This window comes from Chionomys nivalis, chromosome 22 (assembly GCF_950005125.1).
Source record: "Chionomys nivalis chromosome 22, mChiNiv1.1, whole genome shotgun sequence".
NCBI classification, from domain to species: domain Eukaryota; kingdom Metazoa; phylum Chordata; class Mammalia; order Rodentia; family Cricetidae; genus Chionomys; species Chionomys nivalis.
Window position 1 is genome coordinate 33,011,429 of NC_080107.1, and position 17,664 is coordinate 33,029,092.

A 17,664-nucleotide genomic window follows, 5' to 3' on the forward strand; every position below is an offset into this window, starting at 1 on the left:
AGTGTTTAAAAACATTCACTTTAGCTGGGTGGTGGTGGTACATACCTTCAATCCCAGCCTTCATGAGATAGAAGCAAGTGATCTCTAAGTTCAAAGACAGCCTGCCTTGTCTATAGAGTGAGTTCCAGGACAGCCAGGGCTACACAGAGAAACCTGTCATGAAAAACCAAAGCAAACCAACCAACCAAAAAAAACCATTCACCTAGAATTTTGCTCCATTGTCTTATCAATAAAAGTGAAAGGTAATTATTGATAACACTATTTTAATGAGGCAAAACTAGACAAATAGTTTTTGTAAGCTGGCAGTTCCCTAAGGAGTCAAGTTCAGTGACATTACCATTATCCCCACTGTCAATATCCTTTGAAAGCACCTATGACCTTAGGAACGGAGCAGTAGAGCAATGATCTTAACCAATGGCTATTAAATCCATCTAAGAGCAGATATAAGCAAAAGTTCAAAGTAAACGTATTCAGCTCCTGCCTTACATTCCAAATTTGTTTTTTAAGGGGAATACATGCCTTGGGATCAGATGGCTGTTCTGAAACTTAGCATAAGTTGAAGTGACAAAAAAAAAAAAAAAAAAACAAAAAACAAAAAAAAATAAACAAAAAAAAACACTTGAGGGCATAGCATGTGGAATTGCTTCCACGTAGTCTGATTGTCACAAAATATAATTCTCCTGATTTTTCTTCTGCTTGATCCTATGCTTAACCATGATTTCAACACTTTTTAGAGTTCTAGTGTTTCCTGCTTTGGTAAATATCTTGAACCATTTATCAGATTGGAAATCCTGAAGCTTAAGAAGACACTTTAGCATCTCACGTGGGCAAGCTGGATCGTTCCCCAAATCTTAGGGATCTTACTTTGTAAAGGCCACTTTTTTTTCTCTTTTTTTTAATTAAGATTTTTAAAAAATACAATCTTTTCTCATTTTACGTAGCTATCCCCATTCCCACTCCCTCCCCTTCTTCCATTTCCTCCACCTTACTCCCACCCTACCTCCAAATCCACTCCTCAGAGAGGGTAAGGCTTCCCACGGGGAGACAACAAAGTCTGATACATCACTTCGGTGCAGATCAAGGTCCTCCCCCCTATATTTAGGCTGAGTAAGGTATCCCTCCAAAGAGAATGTGCTCCAAGACGCCAGTTCAAACACTAGGGATAAATCCTGGTCCTACTGTCAGTGGCCCCACGGCCTGTACAAGCCTCACAACTGTCCTCCACATTCAGTCGGCCTAGTTTGGTCCTATGCAGGTTGATCTGCTCTAAGTCCAGAGCCAGTGAGCTCTCACTAGCTCAGGTCAGCTGTTTCTGTGAGTTTCACCATCATGATCTTGACCCCTTTGTGTAGTGGCATTTCAACTGTATTTTAGTAAATAAAGCTTGCCCGAAGATTTGAAAGTAAAACAGCCCCACTGGTTAGCCTTACAGACTAGGTAATGGTTTTTTTTTTATATACATTTTTTTTGGATTTTCGAGACAGGGTTTCTCCGTAGCTTTTGGTTCCTGTCCTGGAACTAGCTCTTGTAGACCAGGCTGGACTCGAACTCACAGAGATCCACCTGCCTCTGCCTCCCGAGTGCTGGGATTAAAGGCATGCGCCACCACCACCCGGCCAGACTAGGTAATGGTAACACACACCTTTATTCCCAGTAGCCACAATGACATGCACCTTTAATCCCAGTAACCACACTAGTTGTCATAGAAACCAGGCAGTGCACGCCTTTAATCCCAGTGGTGTACACCTTTAATCCCAGCCTGAGAGAGGATTAAAAACAGGAGGAGACAGCTCTCAGACACAGTTTCATTCTGAGTTTCCTAGAGGCAGATTCACCATTTTTGGACTGAGGTTGAGGTAAGAGCCCGTGGCTGGCTGCTTTGTTTTTTGGATCTTCAGGTTGAATTCCAATATCTGTCCCTGAGTTTTTATTAACCATGCCTCACCTTTGCTCAGATTCTCACTCCTCCCTCTCTTGGACTGGACTTTGGGAGCTCAGCCCAGTGCTTAGCTGTGAATCTCTGAATCTGCTTCCATCAGTTGCTGGATGAAGATGACAATTAAGGTGGTCATCAATCTGATTACAGGGAAGGCCAGTTTAGGCATCCTCTCCACTGTTCCTAAGAGTCTTAGCTGGAGTCATCCTTGTGGATTCCTGGAACTTTCCATAGTGCCGTGTTTCTCGCTAGCCCTTTAGTGGTTCCCTCAATCAAGATCTCTTTCCTTTCTCTCTCTGTCCTTCCTCTTTCTTCTCATTCCCTCATGCTTTCTTTCTCTCCCTCCCTTCCCCTTCCACCCTCCAATGTCCCCCCCCCATACTCCCAATTTTTTCAGGAGATCTTATCTGTTTCCCCTCTACTTCCTTAATCCTCGTTTCTTGAGTGACTTTGGACAGGAGCCCCAACCCCCACCCCACCCTACCCTAAGCCAACTCTTTGAGCAGAACCTGCTCTTCTTCCTCTCCAATTCCTGTCATATTATAACTGAAGTCATCGTTACAAAGTACAAGTGTCATCATTCCATGCAACTGTCCTCCTTGCTTGATATCCGCCAACAGCTTCTTCTTGTTCCTAGAATAAAAATGAAAGTCCTTAATAGGAATACTGTCCCCTGCATGGTCCCATTTCTGCTGCCTCTGCTCCCCAACATCCGATAGCTTTCGTTTCACATGCACTCCAAGTTAGATACTGAGATGGCTGTGCTCCTCCTTGTCACCCTTGCTCACGTTGCTGCTCCATCTTAAAGAGTAAATTAGTCTCAAGCTTCCTCCGTACAAGCTTTTCCCAAATTTTTAAACCCATTGCATTGGATTCCTGTGTTACTTTTGTTCATGCCAGCACACAACCTTTGGTCTTAATACCCAGTCATGTTTGAGTAATATGTTTATGTTTATTTGGGGGATGTTGTCTTTTTTTTGGGGGGGGGGGGCTTCCAGAAGGACAAGGTTAGCTCTGGTCTTTGCTTAGGAAAATGAGACTTTCTTGTCAAGGTTTCAATCAATACATGTTGAATGAATAGAAGGTTCCATTTTCTAGTCTTCTTATCTAAAATCCTCAAGTTTATAATAATGTGAACAGAAAAAAAGAAGGAAGGAAAGAAATGACCAACTTGCTTGAACATTACCATATCACACTTGCCAAGGAGGCTCTGTATAGCAAACACCGTAGTGTTCCTTGCAGCAGAGAAAGTATGGTGGAAGATGCAGAGGGATCAGAGGGAACTGCTTTCAAACCATGGTATCAGGAATCCGCTATTGTGCTAGCAAAGCACTTTCCTCTCAGCCATAAAGAATAGCTGGCAGCTACTCTCGCAGCTCCACCTTATGCATCATTTCTTATTCGGGATGTGTAAGCCCCAACTGATTTCAGTGATACATGTAGAGATTTTCAAGTATGCCATGTCTTGTGGCACAAATCGCCGAAATTGGCTCACAACGATTATTTATTTCTTAAAAATAAAGTCATAACTTGGGCTAACGTCACATAGAAATCATGCTGCAGTTTTATCAGTGTGATGCCATTACTTTCTTTTTCATTTCTATCAGCTGTGAGCTTAATGTTATGTCCACTGACTATACAAAGATTAGTATCTTAGTGAGAACGCATCATCCTGCGACTTCTCTCTAGCAAGGTCACACAGCTGTATTTGTAAGGGTGCCTGTCCTTTCTCGTCCATCTCAGAGTATGTAGACCGGACTATCATATGTAAAGAAGAACATGATAAAAACTTATATTCAGTAGCAGATGGATCTATGGATAGGGACATGAAGTATATATACCTTAAGAAAATTAAATTTCCTTTTCGTGTGTGTGTGTGTGCGCGTGCGCGCGTGCGCGCGTATGTATGTGTATAAAAGCACTTTATTGAAGGGCTTTGGGGAAGGTCTGGAGAGGTCCACACTGTATAAGGAGGTATGCTGACCTCCTCAGTGGAGACTTTCGAAGTTTCCCTGTCGTGAAGAGCCTCATTTACTTGTCTAAAGACAAAAGGAAGTTTCATACAGATCGTCAAAGTGCCTGAAAGCTTGCATTATGTCACGTTTAGGGATTTAGTTCTACTTTTTAAAGACACTTAATAAATGCATTTTAAGTTGTCTTTCGTTTGTACATGAATTATACAAGTGAACATTCCCAGAACTACTTAGGCAAAGTAAGCCCTTTTGCATGTATCATAAAAATAAGTGTTTAATCAGTATTTGGTCATCTTCCCTCCTGACAAACAAAGGAAAGACTTAAGTCTTACTAGTAACAAGCCAACCGCCGTTGCTAGCAAAGGTGCAGAGTCCTTGGTCTCCTAGGAAAAAGGCCCTGAAAGACGTTTCTCTTTTGCTTATGATTTCAGTGAAGAACGCAAATTGTACAGCCGACTTTGAGGAGTACTTTGCCAAAAGAAAACTGGAGGAACGCGATGGTCATGCCGTCAGCATTGAAGAGTACCTTCAGCGAAGCGACACGGCCATTATTTACCCAGAAGCCCCTGAAGAGTTGTCTCGCCTTGGCACGCCAGAGGCCAATGGGCAAGAAGAAAATGGTGAGGCTGTAATTCATTTTTAGCCACGATACTGACCTCTGCAGCTGTTACAATTACGAATGCACTACATGCCTGGGTGTTTACCTTAAAATTTGAGGAACAGCTGCAGAAGCATGGAATTTCACGAGCAAAGATTAGAACTGTAATTTTAGGGTATTGTGAAATTTTTTTTTGTCAGCAAATTTGTGTCATTTGTACATCCAATACAGAATAAGAACAATTACAGCCCATTTCTAAGAGATAAAAATATCTAAATTTATTCCTATCTTTCAGAGATATTTTACTTTTGAGGAAAAAAAAAGTTTAAGATCACCGACCCTCACCTTTTGTTCTCTGACACCTGAAAATCTCCTTCCCTCCTGTGAATTCCTGTGTAACAGGAGTCTAGAGTTCAGAGGAACTGTCAGTCACCCCAAAGGGAATTTCTTCATTTATCAGCTGTTTAAATCCCCCCCTCCCCACAAATAAGCTCAAGTAATTAATTAATTTTCGAGCGCAGTGTGAGCTGATTCGGACAAGCCTGCCCTGGGTGTGCAAGGGGGCCTGGTTGCGAGGAGGCCGGGCGCAATGATGGCGCTCTGCTGGAGCAGATTGCAGTGATTCCTGTCATAGCAGCCCGGGCAGCGAGCCCATTAGCTGCCATTGATTTACTGACCTTTTGGCCCGCTCCTCTCCCTCTCGCCTCTCGGCTACAGACCTGCCACCTGGAACTCCAGATGCTTTTGCCCAACTGCTGACCTGCCCCTACTGCGACCGCGGCTACAAGCGCTTGACGTCGCTGAAGGAACACATCAAGTACCGCCACGAGAAGAATGAAGAGAACTTTTCCTGCCCTCTTTGTAGCTACACGTTCGCCTACCGCACCCAGCTCGAGCGGCATATGGTGACGCACAAGCCAGGGACAGATCAGGTGGGGGTTGGTTCTAAGTGATTTCCTTCTATAATAACCCCTTAGAGAAACGATATTGCTTTGATTGGCAATCATTATTAATTTTTCATGGCATTTTGAAGATGCAGATCTTTTAATGGTAATAGCTTTAATTGAGGTCTAAATGATTTTTTGATGGTCTCTTCTAATATGATTTAATAGTCTTATGTTCACGATCGAATGAGTGTGTTAATTTCTAATTTAGAAATTTTATTTGCACTTTAACTTGACTTTAGTTTCATTTTTATGTTCCACAAAAAGTGAATGAAATTGTAGCATTTTAATTATACATTATTAAACATCTCAGCAATTTTAATTCCATTTTTCACCTAGTTTTGCTTAGGCACTTTTTTTCATATAGGACCTAATGTATGGTAAAAGAAGTGCATATTTCTTATATTTGCCATGAAACATTTCCAAATTACTTAGAATACTTTTACAAGCTTACTAATTTATGAAATCTAATTATTTTTAGGAAAATAAAAAGGCATATAGGTTATAAGCATTCATACATAATAAACTGGAAAAATAATAAACATTGGCTGTAGTTAAAACAATGCCATCTCAATATACATGCACGTAGTTAAAAGCCAAAATTGTCCTGCCTCTTTTTGCTTCCTTGTTTTAAAACTAAGATCTCTGTCTTGGAAAGGTAAGGAGAGTATCTTAAACCCTTGAAATGACTGGGTAGGATTGATTCACAGCATCTCTTAAATGTTTCAGCAAAACTGCTCTTTCTGTCCTCCTGGGAGTATTGACTCTGCAAATTGATGTTATGATGTGTTGGGTAGTCACAGTAATGGCGGTCACAATAACTGGCCCTCCAGATATAGAATTGCCCTAAATGAACTTTGCTATTATATGTTTGTAAAAGGTTAAATATGATAGTCTATAGAAAACCTTGATTCGTCGTCATAGGCTTCATTGTCTTTGAATAAGGAAAAGGAGGCATAGATCCAATTAAGCAAGGATAGAAAAACTGTGCTACGAATTTTTACTGTTTAAGGCACTTTATCACATAACCACACCATTTGTTTCTGATTGGACTTGTTACTTGAATGTTTTCCAAAGATCAGCTATATGCTTATGTAGTTACACTTATGTAACAGTTTATCTTCTCATGCTTCTATGAACAAGAAAAAAAAAAAAACAACTCTAAGGAAAAAAAAATGCCTAGATATTTATCTAGGATAACTGCTTTAAATTTCACAGGCAGAAGTGTGACTGTGTTGGCGCATTATGAATGGTAGCTTTGGTGTTGAAAAGTCCCCTCATTTGCTCATGGCATTTACAATTAGTAAATTAAAATGATTGTATCATATTAACAGTGGCACAACTAAAGTTTATAGTAGTCCTCTGAGGGCCGTGGAGGAGACAAAGCAGCTGTTGCTGTTTGTTTATGCAACTCAGCAACATATGAGCGCTGGTCCCTCAATGGCGCTCGGCGGGTTGGGCTCCGCTTGATCTTTGAAGGTTGCTGCTGTTTGAACAAACCTCCCTGTGTCCCATGTAACACCATCTGTCTCACTAGGAATGTGGGAAGATTCAGCACACCCTAGCAGTTGTCATACCGTTTTCCGTGCTGTCTTTTTTTGCAAAAGGCTTTTGTGTCATTGCTGCAGAAAAAGGGCTGGCCTCCTACCTTGAGCATCCAGAGTGGATGACTGTATTTTTTTTTTAAACCTGAAATTTCACTGCTCTTGCCTCCTCCCCCCCCAGTCTTGTTCAAAAAGGTCAGCTGTACCTGATTGTATCGGTGCAGCCTCTAACTTCCTCTAACTTGTCTTTTAAGCAAACTTTTCTTCTTTTGGTCCTTGCACACGACTAAAAAAGAAAATGAAAAGTCACTGAAGTCCTTCCTACTGGCTTGTTATAAAACTGCCCAAGCAGCTCTCACCCAAGATGTTGTCTCTTGTTTGATAATGAATCAAGTCTGATAGGCAGCACCTAAGAAGAACAGGGTTCACATGGGCTAGTAGCACCATGAATGGAATATTTAAACAAGCATACCAAGTATTTATAGTCAAAGGGTTTTTTGGTTGTTTTTTTTTTTTTTTTATTTGGGGGGATTTTTTTTTGTACACTTCTTTAAATTTCAGTTTGATTTAGTGTAAGATATACTTTTACTCAGATACAGAAAACTTGATGAAAAATTTAAGTGTGGGTTTAAAAAAACTTTTTTTTCATAATTCTCAGGAAACTATTTTTTCCCCAACAAGATAGCAGCATTTGAAGGAGTATTTAGGTTTTTAGATTAGTATTTAGGTTTTAGATTCTGCAGCAGACACGAAGATCCATGAATATAGCCCACAATTGTACTTTAGAAGCATTTTAGGCAAGAGAGGACAGACATGGTTGTGAAGCAAGCGTCAGGTGAACACACGAAGCACTTTTTAAACAAAAGTTCCCGCTTTATTACCAGCATTATCACTTTTATTGCAACTCTGAAAGACAGAGCAGATAAATAAGCACGCACTCAGACCTCTTGGCCTGTCTGAAAGAGAGGCCTTGTGAAGATTCCTGACAATCTCCTTTGTGCTCCCTGAACAAAAATAATGACTGCCTTTCTGTTTTCGCAGCACCAAATGCTAACCCAAGGAGCAGGTAACCGCAAGTTCAAATGCACGGAGTGCGGCAAGGCCTTCAAGTACAAGCACCACCTGAAGGAACACCTAAGAATTCACAGTGGTGAGTAGCAGGGGAGCTCACACTCATGCTTGCATTCCTTCCAATTAGAGAAGGGTTGGAAGGCTATTTAAATGTTCAAAGTCCTGGGTGTAGCGTTTTTTGTTCTGACTCATTTATCTCAAAAGCTCTGTTGCCTTGAAGAGTCTTAGGGTACCACTGTAAATGTTTATCCTTCTTACAAGAGCTTTGATTTTTGGGAGAGGGGGGGCAAATCTAGAGATTTTTGCCAAACTGGGTGTCTTTGACATGGAGATATTTGGACTGTAATTTCTGAAGCATATTCATATACGATACCTAAATGTAAACAAGAAAAAGTGAGAGAAAATTGGACAAGAGCTGTATATGACCAACATTTCTTGACTCCCGATACCGTCCATCATAAACCCACATGGCACCACTGAGATTTCTGCTTCAGACGTCGTTTGATAGCTCTGCCAAGCATTTTATTACCAAATTGGATGCTATTCAAAGAACTAGTTGAATTGGTAGAATCAATGGAACCTCCACAGAGTTGATTAAAGCCATGGCTACACTTCCCCTTTAAATACTGTGACATCTTTATTGCACTATTGACCACACATTAATCTGACACTCTGTTTAAATAGGAGGCTGCCAATGACCTGACAAGATTTGGGATCCTAGCTGGAAAAGGCGTAGATAGCCTTCACCTTTCCCAGCCTACATCTTGAATTATGTCCGCCCAGGGTAGAGAAAGTCCAGATACAGTATGGTCACCTAACCCTGGCTTAAGAATCTAGAATGTAGGGTCCACCCCCTCCCCCTGGATTCATCTCATTTGGTCCCACACATTCTTGTCTTGGCAGACTTCACTTGTTACCTACCCAAAGGATCCTAATGCTAATTTTCATTATCATTTTAGGTGAAAAACCTTATGAATGCCCAAACTGCAAGAAACGCTTCTCCCATTCTGGTTCCTACAGTTCACACATCAGCAGCAAGAAATGCATTGGTTTAATCTCAGTAAATGGCCGCATGAGAAACAATATCAAGACGGGTTCTTCCCCAAATTCTGTTTCTTCTTCTCCCACTAACTCAGCCATTACTCAGTTGAGGAACAAGTTGGAAAATGGAAAACCACTTAGCATGTCTGAGCAGACAGGCTTACTCAAGATTAAGACAGAGCCACTAGACTTCAATGACTATAAAGTTCTGATGGCCACGCACGGGTTTAGTGGTACTAGTTCCTTTATGAATGGCAGCCTCGGAGCCACCAGCCCTTTAGGTGTGCACCCGTCTGCTCAGAGTCCAATGCAGCACTTAGGTGTAGGGATGGAGGCCCCTCTACTGGGATTTCCCACTATGAATAGTAATTTGAGCGAGGTACAAAAGGTTCTACAGATCGTGGACAATACGGTTTCCAGGCAAAAGATGGACTGCAAGACTGAAGAAATTTCGAAGTTGAAAGGTTATCACATGAAGGATCCATGTTCTCAGTCAGAAGAGCAGGGAGTTACTTCTCCCAATATGCCGCCTGTTGGTCTTCCGGTAGTGAGTCATAATGGTGCCACTAAAAGTATTATTGACTATACCTTAGAAAAAGTTAATGAAGCCAAAGCTTGCCTGCAGAGCTTGACTACTGACTCGAGGAGACAGATCAGCAGCATCAAGAAAGAGAAGCTGCGTACTTTAATCGATTTGGTCACTGACGATAAAATGATTGAGAACCACAGCATATCCACTCCATTTTCCTGCCAGTTCTGTAAAGAAAGCTTCCCGGGCCCCATTCCCCTGCATCAGCATGAGCGCTACCTGTGCAAAATGAATGAAGAGATCAAGGCGGTCCTGCAGCCTCATGAAAACATAGTCCCCAACAAAGGCGGAGTTTTTGTGGATAATAAAGCCCTCCTCTTGTCATCTGTACTTTCTGAGAAAGGACTGACAAGCCCCATCAACCCGTACAAGGACCACATGTCTGTACTCAAAGCGTACTATGCTATGAACATGGAGCCCAACTCTGACGAGCTGCTGAAAATCTCCATCGCTGTGGGCCTTCCTCAGGAATTTGTGAAGGAATGGTTTGAGCAAAGAAAAGTCTACCAGTATTCAAATCCCAGGTCGCCATCACTGGAAAGGACCTCCAAGCCGTTAGCTCCCAACAGTAACCCCCCGACAAAAGACTCTTTATTACCCAGGTCTCCTGTAAAACCTATGGACTCCATAACGTCACCGTCTATAGCAGAACTCCACAACAGTGTGACGAATTGTGATCCTCCTCTCAGGCTACCAAAACCTTCCCATTTTACCAATATTAAAGCAGTTGATAAACTGGACCACTCAAGGAGCAATACTCCTTCTCCTTTAAATCTTTCTTCCACATCTTCTAAAAACTCCCACAGTAGCTCATACACTCCAAATAGCTTCTCTTCCGAGGAGCTGCAGGCTGAGCCTTTGGACCTGTCGTTACCAAAACAAATGAGAGAACCCAAAAGTATTATTGCCACAAAGAACAAAACAAAAGCTACTAGCATAAATTTAGACCATAACAGTGTTTCTTCATCCTCTGAAAATTCAGATGAACCTCTGAATTTGACTTTTATCAAGAAGGAGTTTTCAAATTCTAATAATCTGGACAACAAAAGCACTAATCCTGTGTTCGGCATGAACCCGTTTAGTGCCAAGCCTTTATACACAGCTCTTCCTCCACAAAGCGCTTTTCCCCCTGCCACTTTCATGCCGCCAGTCCAGACCAGCATCCCCGGGCTACGACCATACCCAGGGCTGGATCAGATGAGCTTCCTACCACATATGGCCTATACCTACCCCACGGGAGCAGCTACCTTTGCTGACATGCAGCAGAGGAGGAAATACCAGCGGAAACAAGGATTTCAGGTAATGGGATGTGTCTTTTCTACTCTGAACAAAGGTGATTAAAAAAGTGTGGTCTTGCTGGTATCATCCCCAAGCTTTGATTCCCCAGCCTGCCCAATGCAAACAAAAATCGCCTAGATGATATACAAGGTGAGGGGGGGGAACACTCAGTGAAAGACAAATTCAGAAATAGGAAAGTCTTTCTAACATGAACTTCCAACTTTGAGCTACCAAAGCCATCGGCTGAAAAGATACTTTTGGTGGTTTTTTGTTTTTTGTTTTTTTTTTCCAGGAACCATAGGCAAGAAGATTGCTAGTTCAAGGCCAGGGAGCAGAGCAGGAGTCTGTTTCCAAAATAAAACAAGTGATGAATTCTGTCGAGAATTACTCGCCAATGATGATAGTCAACAGACTTGCCCAGATGCTTGGAACTAACGTTCTAGTCACATGCTTTGGGAGATGTACATAGCTCAGAGGAATTACACATCTAAATTTTAATATGTGCTTTGTTTGATACAGAATAGTTCATTTTGAAGAGTATTTAAAGAATATTTTACATGTTAACAGGCCTTCTTTCCTATTTTCCAAATTATCAAATAATTGATAGGTGGTTGAATGTGAAAGCAAGCGTTGTGTTGGCGTTATCGTATATAATCCCTGGTTGCAAAATAGGAGTCAAGGTGGCAGTGCATGGCTGTAACAGCTGTCCAGCATTCCAATTTACAACACATCTGCCTTCTTTGTAAATGCGTTTAAGCCTATTTAATCTTCTCTAGTATTAATTAGTGCAAATACAGTCTAAGAAAACTGAACTGTGGGCTAGCAAATGGAAATGTATGTTATCATGCAGGTTTGCACTCCTTTGGACCAAGACAAAATAAATATCAAGAAAGTTAATAATTTACTGATCCACATTCATTATTGCTCAATGCTGAAGGCTGTTTTAACATAGATAGAACATTGATAAAAAGTGTTATTAATATTCCCTATTTCAAATTAGAAAATTAAATATAAAAATATAGCTTAGGGCTTTTGGTTGGTAGACATACATTTAAATAGATTGTATAATAATAATATTTTGTACCTAAATATAAAATTCAATTAAAATGAGGTTTCTACAGCTACCAATCATTTCCGAAGTAAAGTACACTGGAAAATATAGCAATTCTGATATTTAATGTTCACTTGTGGATATTCCCTGGTATTAAAAAAATGGAAGATATAAGAAAACTGTTTTTTTCCCATCTCTGTCAGAGAAGGTTTATGCTTTTGTCGAAAAGTGAGACTTTACATTTTCTTCAGAAAAAAAAAATAAAAGATTTTGGTTATAAGATAGATTGACATGTAGCATTTTTGAGGCTCTCCTGATGTCAGCCTATGCATAGTTGTTTGGTGTAAACACGAAGGAAAAAGACTGTTGAACTATGTGATTATATCACAGGGAGAATTGCTTGATGGAGCACAAGACTACATGTCAGGCCTAGATGACATGACAGACTCCGATTCCTGTCTGTCTCGAAAGAAGATAAAGAAGACAGAAAGTGGCATGTATGCATGTGACTTATGTGACAAGACATTCCAGAAAAGCAGTTCCCTTCTGCGACATAAATACGAACACACAGGTATGAGCGACTTTGACTAGCTAGCTAGAGCTCTCCGGCCTGCTGTACATATCATAAGATTTAATGGGTACACATTTGCAATGTAAGATGTAGCCTATGCTGATACCTTCAACAAGAAAGAAGTAATGCTTTTGCGTAACCCAGTAGGACTTTCCGTGTTGCCTGTTTATTGGATCATTCATGTGTTTATGAGTGTGCTTGTCTTCCTAACTTCCAAGTTATCTGTAAAGCAAATTTACTTATCATGTCAAAGAAATATTTAAATGCCCAGGGTAATGAAATGGCATGACAAGAGCTAATTATTGAAAGTATCTTCAAATTCTTAAGCTATGATGAACTTATATATGTGTAAAAATCTTATAATAAATCTGGTCAGTGATATATTAGTGTAATCATCCAAACATCAAGTAAGCCATGGTTTGGGGTGACTTTGTTTGGTTTCCATAAATTGGCCACTTTTGAATCAATTATGTGTCATTTCCATAAAAGAAAAGCAAGAGACCAAATGAACTACTGAATCTACCTGTAATTGAAAGACTAAAATAATATTTTTCCCACTCATGTGTCACTAATCAGCAACAGTTACAAAGTGAAGGGCTCCTTATGACTGAAGAGGTGGTACATTACTTTTTCTTAAAAGTGCCCTCATGTAAAAAATATTTTCCACAATCCAAGATCAGATCTGCAGCTCTGCGGTAGGACTCCTCCCTGTTTCCTCTCTCCTCCCCATCTCCCTGCCCTGAATGAGGCAACTACCTCACCCTGACCCTAACCTCTTCCCAGGTTTTTTCCTCGAGAGCTATGACAAGCTGTATTAGCCCTGGGTGTGGGAGGCGGTATCAAGTCTTATTCAAAATATTGGAAAAGGGAAAAGGAGTAAGAAAGTGTAGGAAAACCTCTTCCTTTAAAAAAGGGCAAAAATAGCATTAATTTGTGTGTGGGGGAAGTAGTGAGCAAAGGATAAAAGGCGGTGCTGGATTTTAACCACCTGCAGATGCGGTACACATTCTGATAGTGAAGGATACCTTGGAAAACACAAGGACTCCGAATCTTACTAGCCATGTATGTGTTGGAAGTAGCACACATGACAGACTCCAGCTGATCATGGAGGGAAGTGGGCACGTATTGGACAACAGGGGTTAAGGACACTCTGTGATGAGACTCAAGCTTCTAACAGCTGTGCTCTTCACCCAACCAGCTTAGCTCCTTTTCCTCCAGCCGTGATCCCTGTGGCTATTATTTTAAAAGGTCAATTAATGATACTTGCAAAACACCCCAAATTGATTAGCAAATCTACACAGATTTTATACTTAAGCAATATATTTGAGACATCAAAATTTGCCTACACTGTTCATTTATTATACTTTCTTTAATTCTGAGTCTTATTTGAGTATTTACAGAGTAAAAAAAATATTTTCATGCCTAAATTTACTTTAATTTTAATCAACCTCAAATATATTTTGTATTTCATTATTCAGCTACAATAGGCACATCCCTGAAGGCATCTTTCCCTCTCTGATTGGTCTTATTATATGACCATATGCAAACTCTATCATTTACTAAATGGTGAGTGTAAAACTTTTATTTTAGTGAGGGCTGTCATACATATTGACATCTTGTCAATATATTTATCTCCTATAAATATGCTAGTCCATAAACTTCATAGGTGTTCAGCTAGTTGAGAGACCCAAAAGTTGACAAACACAAAAGCATATATATTTGATTTTCTTTTTAAAAAAGTACATTATTTTAAAAGTAAAATATTCTGGTCTTTTAAGATGAGAGATCTGCTGCCTAGATACATTGCCTAGCAACAGGATGCGAACCATCCAATGGTTTCTCTAAACTGATGGTGATCAATTATCTCCTGTTGGCATCCTAGCTTGTCAAGTTTCCAATATGTTAACTTTTTGGTCTCTTGACCAAACATCTCACAACATCACTATTGTCATTGTGTTAGGTTCCATCCAAACAAAATTCTTCATGAAATTTGTCAGTATGTGTAAATTTAGTTTACTTTCTTCTAACTGGGCCCCATAAGCCCAGTTTTATTTGTTTATATTAAGATCTAGTCATATTTTTAAATGAACTAATATGAATATTATAAGAGAGAACTGTCTTGACTCTAAGGCTGGGCAATGAAGTTGAATTGTGATTTGGTTACTACATGTTGATTATAAATGTGTCATTGATAAAGTATGTTTGTTATCTGTCTATAGAATTGTTTAAATTAAGAAGAAAATTAGTGTCTATTTATTCTTGGGATTCTGTGCTCTTTTGCCTCAATATATCTATTTCCTAGGCAGATACCAAAGTCATACTGCTTAATTCTCTTGCCAACGGCTTATTGCTTGCTTGTTTGCTTGGTTTTATTTATTTATTTGTTTTGGTGGGAGGGGGTTCCCTGGATAGTACAGAGAAGGTAATACTATGTACATGTTATCTTCAATTGGAATAATTGTCACGAACAATGACTGAAATAAAAGATCTGAACCTTCTGGTAGGCACTGTCGAGGACTCATTTGTACTGCACCAAAATTTTAATCTGACACTTTCTGAGGGCTTTCTCTGTTGAGACATGTGGTAGGTACTTTCAAATCACCTTATTTATAAAAGAGATTTGAGTAGACAGAGTGTAAATTTTAAATAATTTTAATTTAAGTAATCTGGTCAATTTTGTTCCTTAGTCAAACGGCAACTTTTCCCTGCCACAAACCTTCTCTTTGTTATTAGCTTTACTCATCGTTCTAACTGTCAGATGATCATGAACCTAGATAATAGTGAAAAAATTGTCCCCAAATGTTTTGGTTAATTTAATAACAATTTGAGCATTTTTCTGAATCTTGTTCATATAGACATTTGATTCTAGAACATTTTGATTTGAGTCAGGTGGACTAATCAAACAAATTAAAGTGAAATAAATTCCCAAGTTAGCTTCTATTTTAAGTTGAATTTATTAAATACTTGTTACTGATGTTCTCGAGATTAGTAGAATTTTTAGTGCAAGGTAAGTGTCAAAGCTCTCAGCCACGCCCCACTCTTGTCCTTAGCACGGCATCACAGTTGAGCTCTTTTTCCTTGAGGTTTGTCAGTTTATGATACAGAATTAACACAGTCCTATTACAAGCATAGTGTCAATTATCAAATGAATTCTTTGAAAGTTGGCTGCCTGTCTTCATAACATCCATCTCCCAAGCATTTCTAAAAGGTCTGAAAATCTGTATTGGAAGACGGTTGCTTTCTGTCCAGATGCTGCTCTGGTTTTATGAGTTTAGAAAATCAAAAGCCTTATTGGCTTAAAGATCATTCAAAATGTTTCCCTCCATGAGCGACCTAACTGGTTGACCACCTTTGGTCCTGAGTTGATGAAACAGTAGTATCAAAAAGACATCATGGGACAGTTTTGCTCATGCATGCTTTAACAACTAAAGCAATAAGAACATTTAATGTGTAGTTTATCTCCACTTGAACTTATTTGTATGTACCTTGCTCTTTGACGCATGCATCCTGCTTAGAATTTAGGAAATGGTTGAATATGTATTAATGGGTAAGAGTTTAGTGATTCGACCCTAATGACCTTTCACAATGAAGTCCTTGTACTAAACACTTTACATATCCTCTCCATATTCTATGTCCAGTCCTCAGGCTAAGTCCCCAAATGACTTTGCTTTATCTGCAAAGACCCTGATTCTCAAAGCAGTTGACATACCTGAGACTGTACCACAGACTCTCCTAAAAGATGGATTTCAGTGAAACTCCATAGCTCTCCACCCTTATTAAGCACTATACCATTCTGGCTCTATGGCATAACTGATACTGATACTGTTTTACCTTTCTCCCAGTAACATGGGCACTTTAAATCTACACATATAAACAAACAACAACAACAACAAAAGACCAAAATTGTACCATAGAAGCTTGAACAGTTCTTGAAATGTTACCAAAAAAAGGATAAAATACTCCTAAGGTTTACTCAAATACACTTCTGTCCCCTATTGCTATCAAACCAGATTTCTACTACTCTACCTGAATGTTCTATCATCCAGTTTACCTCATCTGAAACATGATTTCCCAAACTTAAAGAATGGTTCTCATATGTCTTAAATTAAACTTATTATCTTTGGGCTATTAGCTGCCTTGCAATAGGTTAATATAATACCGTCTGCATTTCCCAATTGGTGAGCTTAACAAATTCTTTTTTTTTTAACATTTTTTATTGTTTTTATTGAACTACACATTTTTCTCCGCTCCCTTCCCTTTCTTCTCTCTTCTCCTCTCCCCTCCCCCATAACCCCCACGCTCCCAATTTACTCAGAAGATCTTGTCTTTTTCTCCTTCCTGTGCATCTTATGGAAAAAAACCAAAGCAAATAAACAAAAAATTTCCTACTTAAATATTGTGCCTTCCCATACCACTCATCACTAAATTTCTATTGGATGTTCCAGTAAAATGAAGACCATCAATGAAACGACATATAGCCGTTCTACTGCATTTTCTAAGTAGTGGCAGGCCCCGGAGGCGTTCAATAACATTATTAAAGATATTTGATTACTAATTGAGACTGTATGTCACCATATAACTGAATACCTGAAGTGTGCAGAATGGGCTCCTAATCTTATAATATGACACTTAGCAAACGAGAATGGGGTTGCATCTACTAATGCTGGTGTTCTAATTTAATTTACCCAAATGAGTGTTCATAGCCGGAAACAGAAGCACCTAGCTTCGCGTACGTTAGAATGGTACATCATGCTCCCCGCCACACGTTCAACTTTAACTCTGGAGCATCAGGTTGATAATTTTTTTTTTTTTTGTCAGTTCTATTTTGGAAATAAAGCTTTAAGTATGACAGCTATGGAAGGTGTTGAAGGCATTCCAGTGCTATTTGTGGCCTGGAATCAACCAGATGTGTTTAGGCTTGGCAGTGGTTTCAAGTTCCAAACACTGGTTAGAAACTGCCTGGAATGTGAAAGGAAGTACGGCATTCTCTAACTGGAGTATTTTAACACTCAACAAGTGGTTGACATCTCATGGAAAACTCTAGAGGGAAAACACTATTTGGAACTAG

General features: G+C 39.7%; 1 protein-coding gene across 7 annotated transcripts in view; it reads left to right on the forward strand.

Moving 5' to 3' along the window:
* The window catches only part of Zeb2 (zinc finger E-box binding homeobox 2), a 136,316-nt gene that overhangs the window by 112,623 nt on the left and 6,029 nt on the right, over positions 1–17,664 (forward strand). For all 7 annotated transcript variants that reach the window (XM_057755551.1, XM_057755547.1, XM_057755550.1 and 4 more), the window contains 5 exons: positions 4,341–4,529; positions 5,225–5,439; positions 8,037–8,145; positions 9,026–10,995; positions 12,416–12,596. In XM_057755551.1, coding sequence (XP_057611534.1) covers positions 4,341–4,529; positions 5,225–5,439; positions 8,037–8,145; positions 9,026–10,995; positions 12,416–12,596 — 2,664 coding nt within the window. The remainder of the gene's footprint in view (positions 1–4,340; positions 4,530–5,224; positions 5,440–8,036; positions 8,146–9,025; positions 10,996–12,415; positions 12,597–17,664) is intronic.